We start from the raw sequence: 15,748 nt of genomic DNA on the forward strand, positions 1-15,748 counted from the left end.
CTCATGTCCTACCGTCTCAACACAGCAGTAAAACCACTCATCTGGGTCGAAGCAGTGGTGGAATCACATTCCGGTACACGAATAGAATACATGCTCAAAGCCCGGGCACAGTTTAAACGTCGCAGCACTGCAAACAACGTCGAGATCATCATCCCCGTACCCGACGACGCAGACACCCCTCGTTTCCGCACGAACATCGGCTCAGTACATTACGCTCCAGAAAAATCCGCCATTGTCTGGAAAATCAAACAATTCGGTGGTGGCAAGGAATTCCTCATGCGTGCTGGGCTTGGTCTGCCGTCCGTCAAAGGCGACGACGAACGTGGCGGCGGCATGACAGGTGGATTTGGAGGAAGTATGGGTGGGATAGCTGGTGAAGGTAAGGCTAAGAGACCGATTAACGTCAAGTTCGAGATTCCGTACTTCACGACCAGTGGAATTCAGGTGAGGTATTTAAAAATCATTGAGCCCAAGTTGCAGTATCCCAGTTTACCCTGGGTGAGATATATTACGCAGAGTGGAGATATTGCGGTGAGGCTACCGGATGTGCAGAGCTAAAAGGAATGCGATCAAGAGCAATTCAGACAGTAAAAGCACGAATCTGTGTACAGCGGTTCGATAAGCAGGCGTCTGTCGAGCAAGACGCAGCGCGCAAGAGCACTCTACTGTATTCGTCCGAGAGCCCAGCACTACACGAATACGAAGTGCGCGACAGCATTACCAGATATGCATCTGGATCGAAAGCAGACTACTAGACGACCGAAACAAAGATCGCCCATGTCGAGAACCGGGTGGTCTAGTCATTGCACTGCACGCCTTATTTAACGGTTGGGTGAGTGGTCCGGAAAACAACGATTCTCTCTCACAATGCGGCGAGCTGCTGCGAAGTCAATCTGGCTTTGGTACATGACGAAAGGCCACAAGTACACTCCAACAAGAGGAGAGCCAGCAGAAGGAGAATATCCCCGTCACGCTGTGGCCAGGCTGCCTCAAGGACACTTAATACAGAGACTCTATCTATGCTTGACAGGAGGGGTAGAGGTAGAGGTGGACACGGGGCCAATCAGACACTGCAGATCACGGATATCAGTGCACGGGATACGCACGAGGAAGGAGGATCGGAGACGTGCGTGAGCGATGAAGCAAGTGATGAAGCAGAAAGATAGAGACACTTACTTCTTTCTAAGATTGGGAAAAATAGCGATCTTTCTGATGTGAATTCGCGTTGCTAATCTGCCTTGACCGCAACGTGCAAGGCATGCGTGTATACAACAGCTCGAAAAACAAATTGCTGGATCGAAGCAGAGCATGAATTGAGCGTCAGCTCTTGATATTCAAGTTTGCTCTCCTGGCGCTCGTTCATAGGACTATTTAGGAGCCCTTGCCTGGACCCCTCGCTCAAAGCCAAAAGAACATAACAAACAGCCCTCTTAGTCATGCCCGTTTATGTATTCGTGTTATCTTCGTTCTCATTCGCAATGAGCTGCGCACAGTAGTGTGCCTCGATCCAATCTCATCTATTGACGTTTGCGATTGTGTGCTTGAAGCTTGTGGATCTTATCTGGTCCAGGTCACCGCTTCAGACGATCCGCCAATCCACTGCCCTGTGTATCGGACGCTTCATGAGTTATGCGTGGAAAACCAACTGCTCGGGCTGAACAAACATGATTGAGTCATCCTAGATCAACCATCTCGAACCCAGTAAAAGTAACCCGAAGTCGCATGTCTTTCCCAATGACCAGGACTAACATCTCCGTTTAGGATATCAGAGTGTGTTCTCAAAGTCCAACTTCCATCTTTCTCCTTGCACCAGAACTGTTGACCATCAGCCGGCTTGTATGGCGCGAGCTGAGTTGGCGGTGGCTTAGGAAAGCCCATCTGAGCGACTAGGTAGGCCTGTTGAGCCGCAAAGTCTGCAGGGCCACCACCAACGAAGTAGTTGGGACCCTGAGGCATGGCTGCGAGACTGGCGTTTGTGGCAGCGGCCATTGCAGCTTGAGCTGTCATGGCGCCGGGGCAGCTTGTCGTTGGGAGAATTGAGGGTCCACCGGGAACTAGATATGACATGTATGAGTATGGGTTTTGGTTCGGTTGGAGCGAAAGAAAATTCTTGTAGTATTGAGCGTAGAAATTGGGTTTCTGATAGTAGTTTGGGTAGGATGGGTAGGAGTATGCCTGTTGAGGCCAGGCGTTGTACTGATAGGTAGAGGTAGAGGGCTGATAGTAATAGTAAGGAGAGTTGTAACTCGTACCGGTCGGGGCTGGCATGCCGTAGTACTGACCATTGGCCCAAGCGGCAGCATAGCCAGGGTAGCCATAGCCGTATGGATATTGCGGTTGTGGTTGCTGCCACGATTCAGCAGAGTCATCGATAAATGGTTGGTTTTCAGACTTACCTGAGCACCATAGTACTGATTGTAGTACCAAGCAGCGGGGGCTTGGTTGGCTTGGTAGACTGGACCCGGTGGATGAATGCCCTGGGTTGTGTTCTGGTTAGAATTGTATCTATACGATTTTGGCCAGTCCGTTTTGGTCTCTATCTGGACTGCGTGTGGATGGTTCTCTGTCGCAGGGTATGGGTCCTTGTAAGTGTAGTAAGTTGGCGCAGCTCGAGCAGCTGGTGGAGTGGGTATTCCAATCGAGTATCGACGATAATCCATAACGTGCGCCATGATTCATGTGTTTGACTGATTGGGTTGAAGAAGATATCGATGGTCTGGTTGATAGAAGGGAAGAGGAAGTTGTAGGAAGAGAAGAAGTCGCGACCTGGTTTTTTGGCAAGTGGGGTGAAAGTGAAGGAGTCAGGTTGCAACGAACACTCCGAAGGTGAATGAATCACAACGTACCTTTCTGTAATCTGGATAGAAGTCTGTGTTCCCGTCGAGATAGATCGTCTCATCTTTGACAGGTGGTGCGTATAGTTTGACGGGTGCTGGCTGCTGCTGAGCCCAAGGCCAGGCGCTGCCACAAGCGAAACACATTGCAGCTGATTTGATCGAGTGGAGGAGGTCAGAAACAGTGTCTCGTATCATCAAAGAGATGGAGGTGTAGAACTAGTCAAAGGAAGGAAATGCGCAAGAAGATATCGCAGTTCTTCAAAATCCTGCAAGCTTTAAATACCAGGCAGATTCAAGTGTTGACCTGTTCCAGAAATCTAACAGATTCGAGCTTGTTGGTACTTTCACTGCGGTGTCACATGTGCCTCGATCGATTCCACCCACCGATCTCTCAGTATTAGTTGTGTCCTGCACTTTCTCTAACACCTCCTGTAGCTGTACTATCCACGTTAAAGAGCCAGGAATTGCCCAAACATGTAGACACTTCTTCTCAACCTCCTTCCGAATCCCCTTCTGCACTCAGACCGTTGCTCTACAATAAGCAGCCTAACTTACTCACATGGTTAAAGACGGAAACGATGTGTTGCGGTGGAGGTATGACAGCTGGTAGCTGTCTACTCTGCATCTTGAGTCAGTGAAATCGGCCTGGCTACGACCGAGCTTGTTTCGTTGTCGGGGCTTCGCTGACCTGCGATGATCCATACGAGGCTGCGATGCGAGTCAATTCCTACCAAGTTGATTGAGTGGATGAAGGCCACGAGTCGAAGCTATGGTGTTCAATTTTCATGATCAGACGCGTCGCGTCATTGAATATGACTGAGGACGAATGTGCCGATGATACGTGTCACCGTTGCAGTTCTTTCAGCTTGTGTGCTACAGTGGATATGATTGAGTGCTCGTTGATCTTGATGGCATACGAGAAGAAGGATAAATAAAGAGGAAATACAAATGAAGAGAACGGATGAGTCGATAGCCAGACTGTACCCCTGGAGTTCAAACAGCGAATAAAAATCCAGCGGAACCTGGAGTTCAAGAATTGACAAACCTGCTCTCCTGTTCATCCTCATGACATCCGTTTGAGTACAACGACTCGACACAATGACCGAAGTTGATCGGATATTATCGTGCTTGATCTTGCAACATGTATGATTTTAGGCTGCGAGTATGTTACCTAAAGGCGATGGTCCACTTACTTTGCTGCCTAAAGCGTCTTTCAGCCTCGAGTACCATAACTCTCCATACCGTTATCGCATCGATCAGCCGGCTCGAACCTGCTCGGTATGCTAGGAGCAGTGATACAGGAGGTTCCGAAGCAGTTTCATGCCAGTTGTGTCTTCTTAGCAATAGAGCGAGATGACTACCACTCCAAGCTTGGCAGATGAGCCATACACCCCACCACGTTGGACCATAGACCTTTCCCTCAATCCGAGAGATCGATATCGGGAGCTTGCAGAACACTACAAGGACCAACTCCAAGAGCTTACGGGTCTGTTCGACGAACTTCTGCACGATATAGCAGTCCCCTCGAAATGGATACCAACAGTAAATCGTGCATCGCGCCTACTGCTGCGAAGGTTGTATGAGAAGTCACAAACAGAAGAAATCCAAGGCATTTCAGAGGAAAGTGGAGTGCCAATGTATCTCTTGATTGCATTCAATGTCATTCTCGATCTGCTTATGGGATGCACATCAGGAGGGGTCAAGAGCCTGGAAAAGGGTCAGCTACTGTCAGCAGCGAAAATGCTGCACTTCAGAACGTTGGATTGGTCGATGGACCCGTTGAGACGAGTTGTGGTTCAGCTCGATTTCGTCAAGAGTAAGTCCACAGCGCCAGAGAGGGTCATAGCTACCAGTATCACCTACGTTGGCTTCACTGGAGTTCTGACAGGTGTCCGACCTGGACTGTCGATGTCGTTGAATTTCAGAGGTATACACGAAAACAGTACGAAGATGGCTCAATTCCGGTTCTACTTGCATCATCTGTTGGTCCTCCTTGGAAGACGTCCTTCGATCGCGACTCACCTCAGGAAATACTTAACCGGAGACCACGAAGCTGTTGAGGCGTCGTCACGGTCAAGATGGTCACGAATGAGTAATGCGAACCAGAATATGCAGGCCAGTCGACCATTACGCCTCGCCGAAATTCATGATGACTTGTGCAAGCACCACACCACAGCCGCATATCTCATATTCAGCGATGGCGATACCACAGTCTCAATCGATAAGGATTTCCAGACTGCCAAACCGAGACAGTCACAGAGCTTCATAGCGACCACCAACCATGACGTGCTGCAGCACGGCACAGAACAGAAGGAAAATGCGATACTGGCTGGTGACAATGCAGTAGCTGTGAGACGCGTCGCTGGGCTCGAGGAGTTCATTGACGAGAGTGAGGATCGCTTGAAGTGTATCGCCGATCGATGGAAGCGGCATCTTGCAAAACAGCGCAAAGAGGTATCGGAAAATGGCCATTTTGCTCAGGCCCAGGACTCTGCGCATGGCGCAACTCTGACCAGCCGGCAGGTCGTAAATTGGGTATCGAAGTATCCAACCACGAATGAGGCCACGCATTATGCAGCCGTGATGGACCCTAGAGCTGGTAGAGTGATATGGTGCCTGGCATATCCTGAGCCACCGAGCTAGCATCACGAAAGTGCTCAGCGCGATACTAGTCGCCACTGAGATGATTACCTATGCTCGACAGATTAGTATTACCTGTATCACCTCACTTTCACACAAAGGACCCATGTCACAACTACATGGCCGTTGAAGACCTTCTACTGAGAGCGAGCGAGGCAGCGTGTTTTTCAGCGACAAGCAAGACCGAGATTATCGTCTTGTAGAATTTGGTTGGTCCTATGCTCACTGCCGACTACTACTTGTCTGTGCTTACAGTGAGCTTCGGAATACCAGTATCACTGTATGAGATATGTTGCATAAGAATGATTTGAAACAGCGATCCTGAGACAGCAAGGTCCGCGAATACCGTTGCGGATACCAAAAAAAAAAAAAGCCCAAAGCTACAGCAACAGCAGCGTCAAGGGATCGTTTACGTGCGGTGGGATTTGCGGGCTTTAGAGACCAAGCTTGCTGTCTGACATTGTGAGCAAGCATCGCGAACGAGGCGCCACTTACTCGCATTCAATTCACGTGGCTTTTCATGCTTTCACGATCGTTTTGGTTCGCGCATTGAAAGCTCTTTCCGCACCACTACTGGCCGATTGTCGTGCTCTAACATCTTGGCACTAAGGACTTCGGCGAGTTTATTGTCTTGTTCTCGTCGTTGCCAAGTCTCGGACTTCTTCTGGAGTAGGTGGCGTGCGATCTGGTTGGACACAGACCACCTTGGCAAGAATCTTGCTGAAGTCTTATCAAGGTTTGGCATTCAGGTACAGCACGCACATGGACCACAACCATATCCAGGTGGTTAGGCGCAGGTGCAATCATCGACGTCATTGAAAGTAAGAATCCATGGTAGTGCCGGAAGTCGCTTGCAGACAAAGGTACTATGCCTTGAAAAAGTCTGTAAGCACACATCTAGATTTAGTCACCTGTCATGTATTTACCGTGACTGTGACAGAGATATATGAAGTGCCTGTCGGATTTGGCCGAGCAAAATAAGCTGGTGGATATTAGGCGGCATGAAGCTCAGGTCTTAACCTGATCTTGCTTATCGTGGCGGTTATTCATTCCTGCATCGAAGTCACACTTGAAACGACTCAAGCACGTTGAAAGCTAGGACGACCTTTCGCTGAATGTTCTGAACAAATGCTGTATGAACGACTATACAAGTGGCGAAGTGAAGGACGCCAAGAATTAAGTGCTTGCGAACTGCGGCGTAGAGAAGCTTGGCCGATTATTTTTAGGGTCTTTTGGCTAAGATGGAAAAGCGCCACGGAGGGAACGACTCGAAGGAACGAATGAGATGTCAGAGAGCTTCCGGCCCGGTCTTGGCACTTCCAGTGCTGACGGGCTCTTCTCATACAGGCAGTTCCTGCTCACTTACGTTGTGCAGAAAAGAGGTGGGCGCGATCTTGCCTTGAGACAGCTACATGGCTTCTCAGGCAATGCCACCAAGCCATGCGCAGTATGAGAAGCATGGCCCACGACAACTATTTTGGGTAGGCAAGACAATATTTTTGGTGCAGCAGGAGGAAACTGGTTTGCGGCTAATATTCCTGTAGCGTGAGGACGCGGCCAAGGACCTGACGACCACAAATAAAGCTCACACTATACATGGACCTACCAAGTAACCCAGCCGCACTTTAGGTAATGATGTTGCGAACCAGATATTGCGAATCATTCTAGACCTGGATGAATGTTGTCAATGGCTGCGACCGCCACTCCGTACCTATAGCAGAGTAGATGTTAGTCACTATTTAACGTCTTTCGGATCCTGAAATTGACGCAAATGGAAGTTGGTGCTTCACATGCTGTCAGACCTGACCTCAATCTCGATCCTGATATTCCTACTGATCTTATGCAGATGAGAAGCTGGGCACGCAATGGAAGGCCTTGCTCGGGTTGAGCTGGTAGATAGAGCTTCAAGATGTCAAGCATGTGTGGACAAGGAAACGGCTAGCGCCGGTTGTGCCTGTTTAGCGACATCCAATTGTTGAAGGATCTGGTTCCGCAACCATTGTGCCGAGTTTTCAGCCACCATCCAGGGTGTCAGACAGATCGTCAGCATCTCAAATGCATCACGACTTCAATCTCTTAGATTTCCCATTTGGCAACCACGATGCTTTTGCCCTCGGCCTTTTTGGTTTTGGCTCTAGTCTCAGTGAAAATGGCACCACTACTGTGCATGAGTGGATTCACAATACCTTGAGCCTGTGGAGAACTAGGATGCTACATCTTACCTTCCAAAAATGTGTTTGTCCTAGTGACTTATGCTCCGCCCTCCACACCGAAGGGCTCAAATACCTGTAAGTGCATCCTTGAGTTCACGGCTTCGACATTCCGGTTCGTCACTGCAGACGTTTGTACTCGTGCATACATAAAAAGCCAGCCTTCGCTTTGCGTTCCTTGCAGGTTGCACATAACTCTCAATCTTGTCCTTCGTTCAACTTGCATTTGATCCCTCGCTGTACTACATTCTCTAGTCAGCCCCAACCACTTCTTTACATTTCGCCACTATGGTGAAGCTACTGTCACTCGCTGCTGCTGCCTTGAGCTTCTCAAGCGCTGTCGTTGCTGTTCCATCAAAATGGGGCGGCTCCTCGACAACATATTTCCCTGTCGTTGACAAATGGCTTAACCAGAAGTGCCCGGGCAAATATCAGCCATGCACAGAGCGCAACATCAAGGTCCGCAAGGACTTTGATTCAATGGCACCAGCTGAGAGAAAAGCATACACAGATGCCATCAACTGTCTGAGAGCCCAGCCATCGCAACTCGATCCTAAGGAGTACCCTAGTGCCATCAACCGATACTTCGATTATGCTGTCGTCCATGTCAACAAGACACGAGTCGTGCACTTGGACGGATTTTTCCTGATATGGCACAGAATGTTCCTGCATGTGTTTGAGGAGGACTTGAGAGATACTTGCGGTTATACAGGCGCATTCCCATACTGGAATTGGCCAGCGACTGCCGACAACCTTCGAGGTGCACCTATCTTCGACGGTTCCGAGTACTCGATGTCAGGTGACGGAAGATATACCAACAACGCTTCCGTTGTCCTTTCTCCCACTTTGTCAATCCCACATGGCAGCGGTGGTGGTTGCATCTTGTCTGGTCCTTTTAAGGGCATGAACAGAACCATGAATGTTGTCACCAACCAGTTCCTCCTCAATGGTACCCAACCACCACACAGCATTTACAACAAGAACGAGACATGCTTGACTCGCGATCTGAACACCTTTGCCGCCCAGACGTGGACCAACTACACTGCAGTTCAGGTTGCTGTTGAGTCGCCAAACCTCAAGGTTTTGGAGGATCGCCTCAACGGCGTCATTGGTGGTGGTTCGCTCGGTATCCATTCTGGTGCCCACTTCATTATGGGCGCTCCAGCCTCCAACATCTTCGTCTCTGCTCAAGATCCAATTTGGTATCCAATGCACACCATGTTGGACCGTGTTTACGCCAGCTGGCAAATCAGACACCCTGACATTGCCAACAGCGTTCATGGCACAATGACTGCTCAGAACTTGCCACCATCCGCCAATGTTACTTTGGATACCGTGATCCCAGATCAGGGTTACTTCAACATGGCACCATACACGATCGGCGAGCTGATCAGCACAACCGCTGGTCCTTTCTGCTACAAGTACGATCTGGCCATCTAGGTCTAATGTTTTGTTTTCTCAGCGCATGGATATGATTAATAGCTAATGAAAAATGCATGATCTTGTCTGATATATGGAATAGACAAATGATGGTCTTCGGAGTATGGGTGTGTATAGAGGTGGTCGTAACTACCCCGGTATCTCTACAAGACCATCGAAGTCTCAAAACTCATCCAATCATATACGTGGATTTATGAAAATCAAATCATCGCAGCCCACTTTCTACGTTTCTCGTTTTTCTGAGAGAAATCTTCTTACCATTTCAGAGTTGTTTTGCGTTGATAGAGATGCGAACTATACTAATTCCTGATTCTGAATTGACTTTGCGACAGTGCTGTCCCTGTTGATCAATCTGTTCAATTGACGTTCCTAGGATGATCACATGCTTTCTTCTGTTGAACAATACAATCACATCTGGTAGTGAAGATCCTTCGCATCGCAAGTTACTATTGCGCTATGTAGCAATCAGCCAATCTTGCCGATCCCTGTATAACTCGAAAGCGGCATTGTTTCAAGCAGGAGCCCGGAAAAAGGACTTCCTGCCAAGAATGCTAGTTCCTCTCAAGCTTTCCGGTCTACCTTACTGCAGCCATTGTCGTCAGCATCCCCAACTCTCCACTTCCTTGCTTTGTTTGTTGAGCATGAGCTTCGAAAGAGCTCTGCTGACTGCTTACCCGTACTCAATCAAGATTGAGCAGCCAGCCACAACTATGCACATGTATCGGACATTGCGAAAGTAAAACCATCCGTTGTGGATGGAATTCAGCAAGGGACAGCCCTGCTGCTGGTAATCAAAGCGATCGTCAATCTCAATCTCCCTATCATGGACCTCATGCAAGGTACGAAGCAAGATGGATTTTAGACTCAGACCTTCGAAACACAACTAGTAAGGATACACATGTCGTGGTGACGCAGGTCGTCCGTCTTTGAGTAGCACAACTCTTAAAGCACGCATCCTCCCGTCTACGCACACGTGCTTTGCATCTTGTGCAACCTGCTGTACTACTGGTCTTCGTGGTTTCATGAGCATGTCTCTACAGGGATGCTTGTCGAGGCATTGACCTTGTGTGAGTCTTACGGCTAATGTAACGGCCTGTCGCTGTCGCAAAGTAATTTCGCAGCATTTCCGTGTTGTGTAAAACTTATTAACCAGATTCCAGGAGACAATGCGCATGAAGGCTGTTTCAGCCAGCACCAGCGAGATTGTATTCTTGTCTCTTAGGTTCGAACTTCGCAGAGACAATCCGGTATGACAAAGTCGTCCCGTGTGTGCACGTGGGTCAATTCTATGCTCATCTTGTCGCTGCTGAACGGAAAACAGCATAATGGCGTTATCAGCGAGGAAGCCAATCGTGTAGGATCTGAGATAGACGTGACGACGTCCAAACTCGTAAGGCTCTCTAACATTTCACGAGCTGGAAGATGGAATTCTGTTACTGCTTACGTTGGCTTGATCATGTCCGGCACTCGACGCTGCAGACGCACACAAGGCTTTCGCTGATGTTCAACCGTGTAAAACGACGGCAATATTCCCACTCGTCGTCCTCCAAGCCCACCTGCACACCATCGTCCTCACGATTTCGATCAATTCGCTCAAGTCCGACTATACAAAGAGATATGCGGCTCCTAACGCTGCGACTCCCACCGCAAATTTCACTGGCGTCGCTACGCTGGCCTTCCCATCGCCTTCCTTTCCTTCTCTCTCACTCGCATGCTGATTGCCCACATACTCTCTCACAATCCACCCATCCACAAACCCAACCAGACTCCTAACCACCAACGTTATCCCAATACACTTCCTCACCACACTCGCAGCAAGCTCCGACGCACGACAAACACTCGAGAACACCAAAAATCCCGTCAAGACAATGTTCAGGAGACCATCCTTGATGTTGCGAATGCCATGAATGCGAACGTAAGCTAGATCTCTGGCGGTTAGGGTAGTTGAACGTAGATCGATACCGAAGCTCTTGGCGCCCAAGGCTGGATCGGTGAAATTGATGATTCCGCCTATTACACCTAAGAGGCCGAGAGCTGTAGAGAAGACTGGGAGAGCGTTGCGTAGTGTAGGGATATTAAGGCCTAGTGTGGAGCTTGTCATCGCTAGTTAGGTAGGAAGGTCGTAGTGTGCTTCAAGGCTGAGTCAATGTCGGGAGTCCTTGCTGTAGGCAGGTTCTTCATTTATGTCTGTGGTACACCTCTCAGAGTATCTGACCCGAGCAATACCTAGTGAAGCTGAGACAGTGGCATGATAACATGAGTGCTTGACCACAACAACTACCACCAGTCTTTCTCTGGACGCCTAATCTTTGAAAGTTAATTCGAGCTACGTTGCACATTGATGTACCTCTATATCCCCCTATCTGTTCTACGGTCGGTAGTAGCCGCTGAAAGCGCAGGTTCGACGAGGTCATTTCTAGGGTTTCGAAAACCCCCAGGAAACCCGAAATATTCCAACAACACCCAAGGATGGAGCGACGAGATGTCTCTCATTGTTAACATAATGGAAAGTGCACTTCATCGATCGCAGCATGTTCTAGTCATGCTTCAATCGCAAAAAAGTTGCAAAAATGCACCTTGACGAGGTAATCTCAAGGTCTCCAAGAAACTCAAGAAAACCCAGGAAAACCCGAGAAGTCTCCAGGCCCAAATGCCAGGAACATTTCACCACTAACAAGGCAGACAAGTGCATTGTGGAAGACCACACGATGTCCCAGCCATACCTCAACCACAGAAGAAGGCTGCAGGACTGAAAGAGGAGACGAGGTAATAAAAATGCAGTCACTAAGAGAAGGACGAGGAACATCTAGGGTTCCAAGGCAACCCAGGGAAACCCCAGGATCCCCAGGACCGAAGTGACAATAGATCTCAACCTTGTCGCGATGGATGGTGCAGTTTATAGATCGTAGCAGATCCAGGTCAGTGAATGTTTGTCTATGGGAACATATCACGATGCATGGCAGGAAGTGAAGGCGACTAGGTTGTCTTATCAGTGCTACGATACGACTAGCTACCATCCGACTCAACGTCCTTTAAATTGGAGCAAAACCCAGATGGGCTGTCAAAGACATGACCGAGACGACCATTTGCGGGGAAGATACGTATGGTCTGTCCTGGAGAGTCATTTTGCGTTGCCTTCTCCTTGAGCAGCGTCGACGACTGGCCATAACACAGTCATAACATGAATGAGATGAAATAGACAGGTCTTGATTGTCGTTGGGCTGCACTCATCATCATGTGTTTGCGATGAATCGGTAGAGCATCGTCAGGGAGTTTCTTTGTCCATTCCTGTTTGCAGATCGAGGGTGCGTTTGTCGTCGAGTCAAAACCATGAGATATATAGGAGAACAACGAACATCCAAAACTTTTCAAAGATCCTCATAATCCATCTGCCGATCTACCTCTTGAACCGCCAGAACTGAATTTCGAAGTCTGGATAGAAGGAAAGTCGTTTCATAAGCCACACGCGAGCGCAAATACTACATACCAAAGATGCGCTACCTCGCCAACCTCTTCGCCATCCAAGCCCTCCGTGCCGTGGCCGCTTTCGCTGATCCCGTGTCCCACCACCTCGCTGCCGAGACAGTAGACGCAGCAAACACAGCCGCCACATCCTTCGCAATCTCCGTCGCGTCTTCGGCAGACGACTTGACCAAGCGCGCCGCCGCTGACTGGCGATTGACATGCGACGGCACTGACATTGGACATGGTACGCACACTTGTGCAAAGACTCTGATCAATGGAAAATGGTGTCAGGACAACTGCAAATGTACTGCTGCTGGTGGTCTCGACTGTGCGAAGGCTAATGGTTGTGCCCATGAGTTGATTTATGGTATCTGCGAGATGGCGAGTAAAGATTGGAAATGTTGTTGCCGTAGGAAGGATAATGGAAGACCGGCGTCGTGGTGCGATTAGATCGTGAGCTTTCTAGGACAAGGAAGTGGAAGAAGTCCTGTTGGAGCCTGGTTGTTTGTCGAAATTGGTGCTAGACGTATCGATCCAGCACTTCAATGAGCTTGGTAGGAAGGCCTCAGAGATGGTAGCCGATGCTAGGGTATGATCCGATCCAATTAGATTGTGCTCACAAGTTACCAAGCCTAGAGCACAATGTCAATGGCAGAGTTTCTGCTTTAGTACTGGAGATATTATCAGAGCTGTCCAGTGTTGCTGCATTCAACAGTGGTCATCTTCTCCCATATGCTTGCTGATTGTTGTAGTTCTGTGGCGGTTGAGGAAAAGGCAGGCCTGCAAATTGACTAGGAAACCTTGCTGGTGGAGGAGGTGGAGGCGGTGGCCATGGTCCTTGCCAATTGGGAGGTCTGGGAGGAGGTACTGGCATACCATTACCATGCATTTGCGGAAGTATGAATGGCACATTCGCTAGAGGCGGTGGCAGTCTAGGGGCTGGAGGCTGGTGGTAGATGACTTGACCATTGTCTAACGAGGGTCGATTCTCGGCCGGAAAAGTGCGTGCTTGTAAAAGAGGTGGACTGTACTTCCCCTGCCATGCTTCAAAGTGTGACGACGATCTACCTCGATGATCTGACCTCGATCTGCTGCGAGAAGAAGAATCGGAGTAACGACGTCTCTTACGTGGACTCTGACTGCGACTGCGACTCCGGCTAGAGCTAGGACTTCGGGATCGACCTCTCTGCGGCGAGTCATCCTCCTTGGCACGTTTCTTCATTCTTTCGCAGAACGCCCTTGACCAGCCGTAATAGGTATCCCCAACAACGTCGTCTGCCTCGTTTTTGTAAGTCAATTGGCCGATCTCATCAACTTCGGGCACGACACCCTCTTCTTCGAGCGTGCTATCAGGATCGTCTATAGATCTGACGTCCTTCAAGAAATCCTTGAGTGCATTGACAAGACTTCCATCGGCTGTACCAGGTGTAAAGTGTAGTGCTCGTATCTGATCAGGTCGCATTGGTCGGGAGGAGTTTGGTACGATGTGAGGCATAAGATTAGCGGCAGGCAGATCGAAAAATGGCGCTGTGGGATCTCCATGGGCTGCTGGCATGATCCAAGGCAGTTCTTTGGTTTGTGTAACCAGGCCGTCTTTATTGTCTTTTGTTGCCTTTTCAGAGACCCCAGTAGTTACCGCGTCCCGAAGTTCAGTCAGCACTTCTGCATCACAATATTTCTCGGCATCCCAGATATCTATCAACCCGTTCAAGCGCCTGTTCGTCCTCTTTTTGCTCTCAGCAGCGGCATTCGCAAACAGCTCGGACAGGACCTGTTGTAGACCTTGCTGCACATTGTCACGAATTGCGGGATCGTAATCATGGTGCTTGATATGATGGAAGATATCGTTGATGAGGTAGAGCAAGTGTAACTGACGCCGGCACGTCCGAGTGCCTTCTTGATCACCTGGAAGGACTGCAATGTTCTTGCTAAGACTGGCGAGGTATTTGCTCAGCGCAGTCGTCCTTGTGGCTGACGGAAGGATGTGTTGCAGCAGCCATGATTTAGAGTTCTATTTATGCTCAGTAAGCTCGATACAGAATGTCAACCTTCGCGTCGATGTTTGCAGACCTGGACGTTGCTAGGAGTACATCTAGCTATGCTGCTCTCGAGGAGGGTATGGAAGCTCGCAAGATCATCGCGGCTGAGTTTTGTTATGTCTGGACGAAGGCAGGATGCAAGAAAAGACGCTTTGGCAATCGACAAGCTGTGGGCTGCCATGATACACGAACATAGGGAGTGTGGAATTCGCAAAATAGTGTGATTGTTCCTACATGCTACTCGAATACTCGAATATCTGAGGCCACGAGAGTTGTGGCCTGAGGCATCGATACGGCATACGCTGAGGAGTGCTTTAGGACCGAACGTGCTTGCCGTGAATTAGACAAGTTTACCATAGTAGGTTAAGATGCAGGAAAGGTTCTTTGATTTTGCGTTTTCGTACAGCGTCAAAGTGTTCTTCTGCTACAAAGTCAGGATGTATGTGACGGATAGAAAAGGCTTTGGTGGTCAGTGGCCTGTCGCGAAAGTTGAGCCTCGGGCTTAACACAAGCAGAGCCGGAACATATGCCGCGTATTTCCATAAGAACGTAATCCGGTTGAGAGCAAGTGGTGCGCTCAGCCCTGTTCCGAATTGCGTGCTGTTCAAGCGACTATATCCGTGCTTGCCTAGGCGAACTTGAGTCATGATGGTGTGAGCAAGGGCTCGCGGTGCGTGATTGTTGCTTGGGCTTCACCATTGCGGCTTCCACCAACGGTACGAATCGGACGGTTTATCTTTCAGTGATATGGACAATATATAAACGACTCGATCACCCTTGTTCATAGTCAACGTACATATCTTCAATCCTGCCAGTATTGTTTCAAGTCTCAAATCTACTTGTCGACCACCTTTAACACGACCAATCCAATCACTTCTCATTTTTATAATACCTCCCATCCAGCAACAGAGATTGCTCAAGTAACAGTATCAAGACGCCTTGTGGAAAGACCCAGTGAAACTTGTGCCAGCAATCAGTAGACCTCAGACTTCAACAATCATCATGTCGAGTGTACTGGCCGCCCAAGCAGTCCGACAATTCTCAGCCCAGGCTACTCGACCAGTATCGCGAGCTCAGTCGATGGTCACCACAGCTCTACTGTCTTCCGCTGTAGCTC

At 49.1% G+C, this 15,748-nt stretch overlaps 5 protein-coding genes across 5 annotated transcripts in view; 3 read left to right on the forward strand and 2 right to left on the reverse strand.

Moving 5' to 3' along the window:
• apm1 (AP-1 adaptor complex mu subunit Apm1) overlaps positions 1-558 on the forward strand; it is a gene marked incomplete at both ends in the record, with an annotated part of 1,480 nt that extends 922 nt beyond the window's left edge. Inside the window, one exon of the mRNA XM_064898988.1 lies at positions 26-558. Coding sequence (XP_064754945.1) covers positions 26-558 — 533 coding nt within the window. The remainder of the gene's footprint in view (positions 1-25) is intronic.
• A 1,125-nt stretch (positions 559-1,683) lies between these two features.
• Positions 1,684-2,672, reverse strand: LTR64_004644 (uncharacterized protein; the record flags this gene model as incomplete). The annotated part of the gene is made up of 2 exons (XM_064898989.1): positions 1,684-2,346; positions 2,397-2,672. 2 exons carry the CDS (start codon positions 2,670-2,672, stop codon positions 1,684-1,686), a joined length of 939 nt encoding a protein of 312 aa, XP_064754946.1.
• A 1,518-nt stretch (positions 2,673-4,190) lies between these two features.
• On the forward strand, positions 4,191-5,480 carry LTR64_004645 (uncharacterized protein; the record flags this gene model as incomplete). The annotated part of the gene is made up of 1 exon (XM_064898990.1): positions 4,191-5,480. One exon carries the CDS (start codon positions 4,191-4,193, stop codon positions 5,478-5,480), a length of 1,290 nt encoding a protein of 429 aa, XP_064754947.1.
• A 2,495-nt stretch (positions 5,481-7,975) lies between these two features.
• LTR64_004646 (uncharacterized protein) lies at positions 7,976-9,127 on the forward strand (the record flags this gene model as incomplete). Its single annotated transcript, XM_064898991.1, has 1 exon — positions 7,976-9,127. The coding sequence occupies one exon, from the start codon at positions 7,976-7,978 to the stop codon at positions 9,125-9,127; it is 1,152 nt and encodes a 383-aa protein (XP_064754948.1).
• A 4,183-nt stretch (positions 9,128-13,310) lies between these two features.
• Positions 13,311-14,812, reverse strand: LTR64_004647 (uncharacterized protein; the record flags this gene model as incomplete). The annotated part of the gene is made up of 2 exons (XM_064898992.1): positions 13,311-14,603; positions 14,663-14,812. The coding sequence occupies 2 exons, from the start codon at positions 14,810-14,812 to the stop codon at positions 13,311-13,313; spliced, it is 1,443 nt and encodes a 480-aa protein (XP_064754949.1).
• Between the last annotated feature and the right edge of the window lie 936 nt (positions 14,813-15,748).

The sequence above is a fragment of the Lithohypha guttulata genome (genome assembly GCF_036872675.1).
Source record: "Lithohypha guttulata strain CCFEE 5908 chromosome Unknown scaffold_3, whole genome shotgun sequence".
NCBI classification, from domain to species: Eukaryota; Fungi; Ascomycota; class Eurotiomycetes; order Chaetothyriales; family Trichomeriaceae; genus Lithohypha; species Lithohypha guttulata.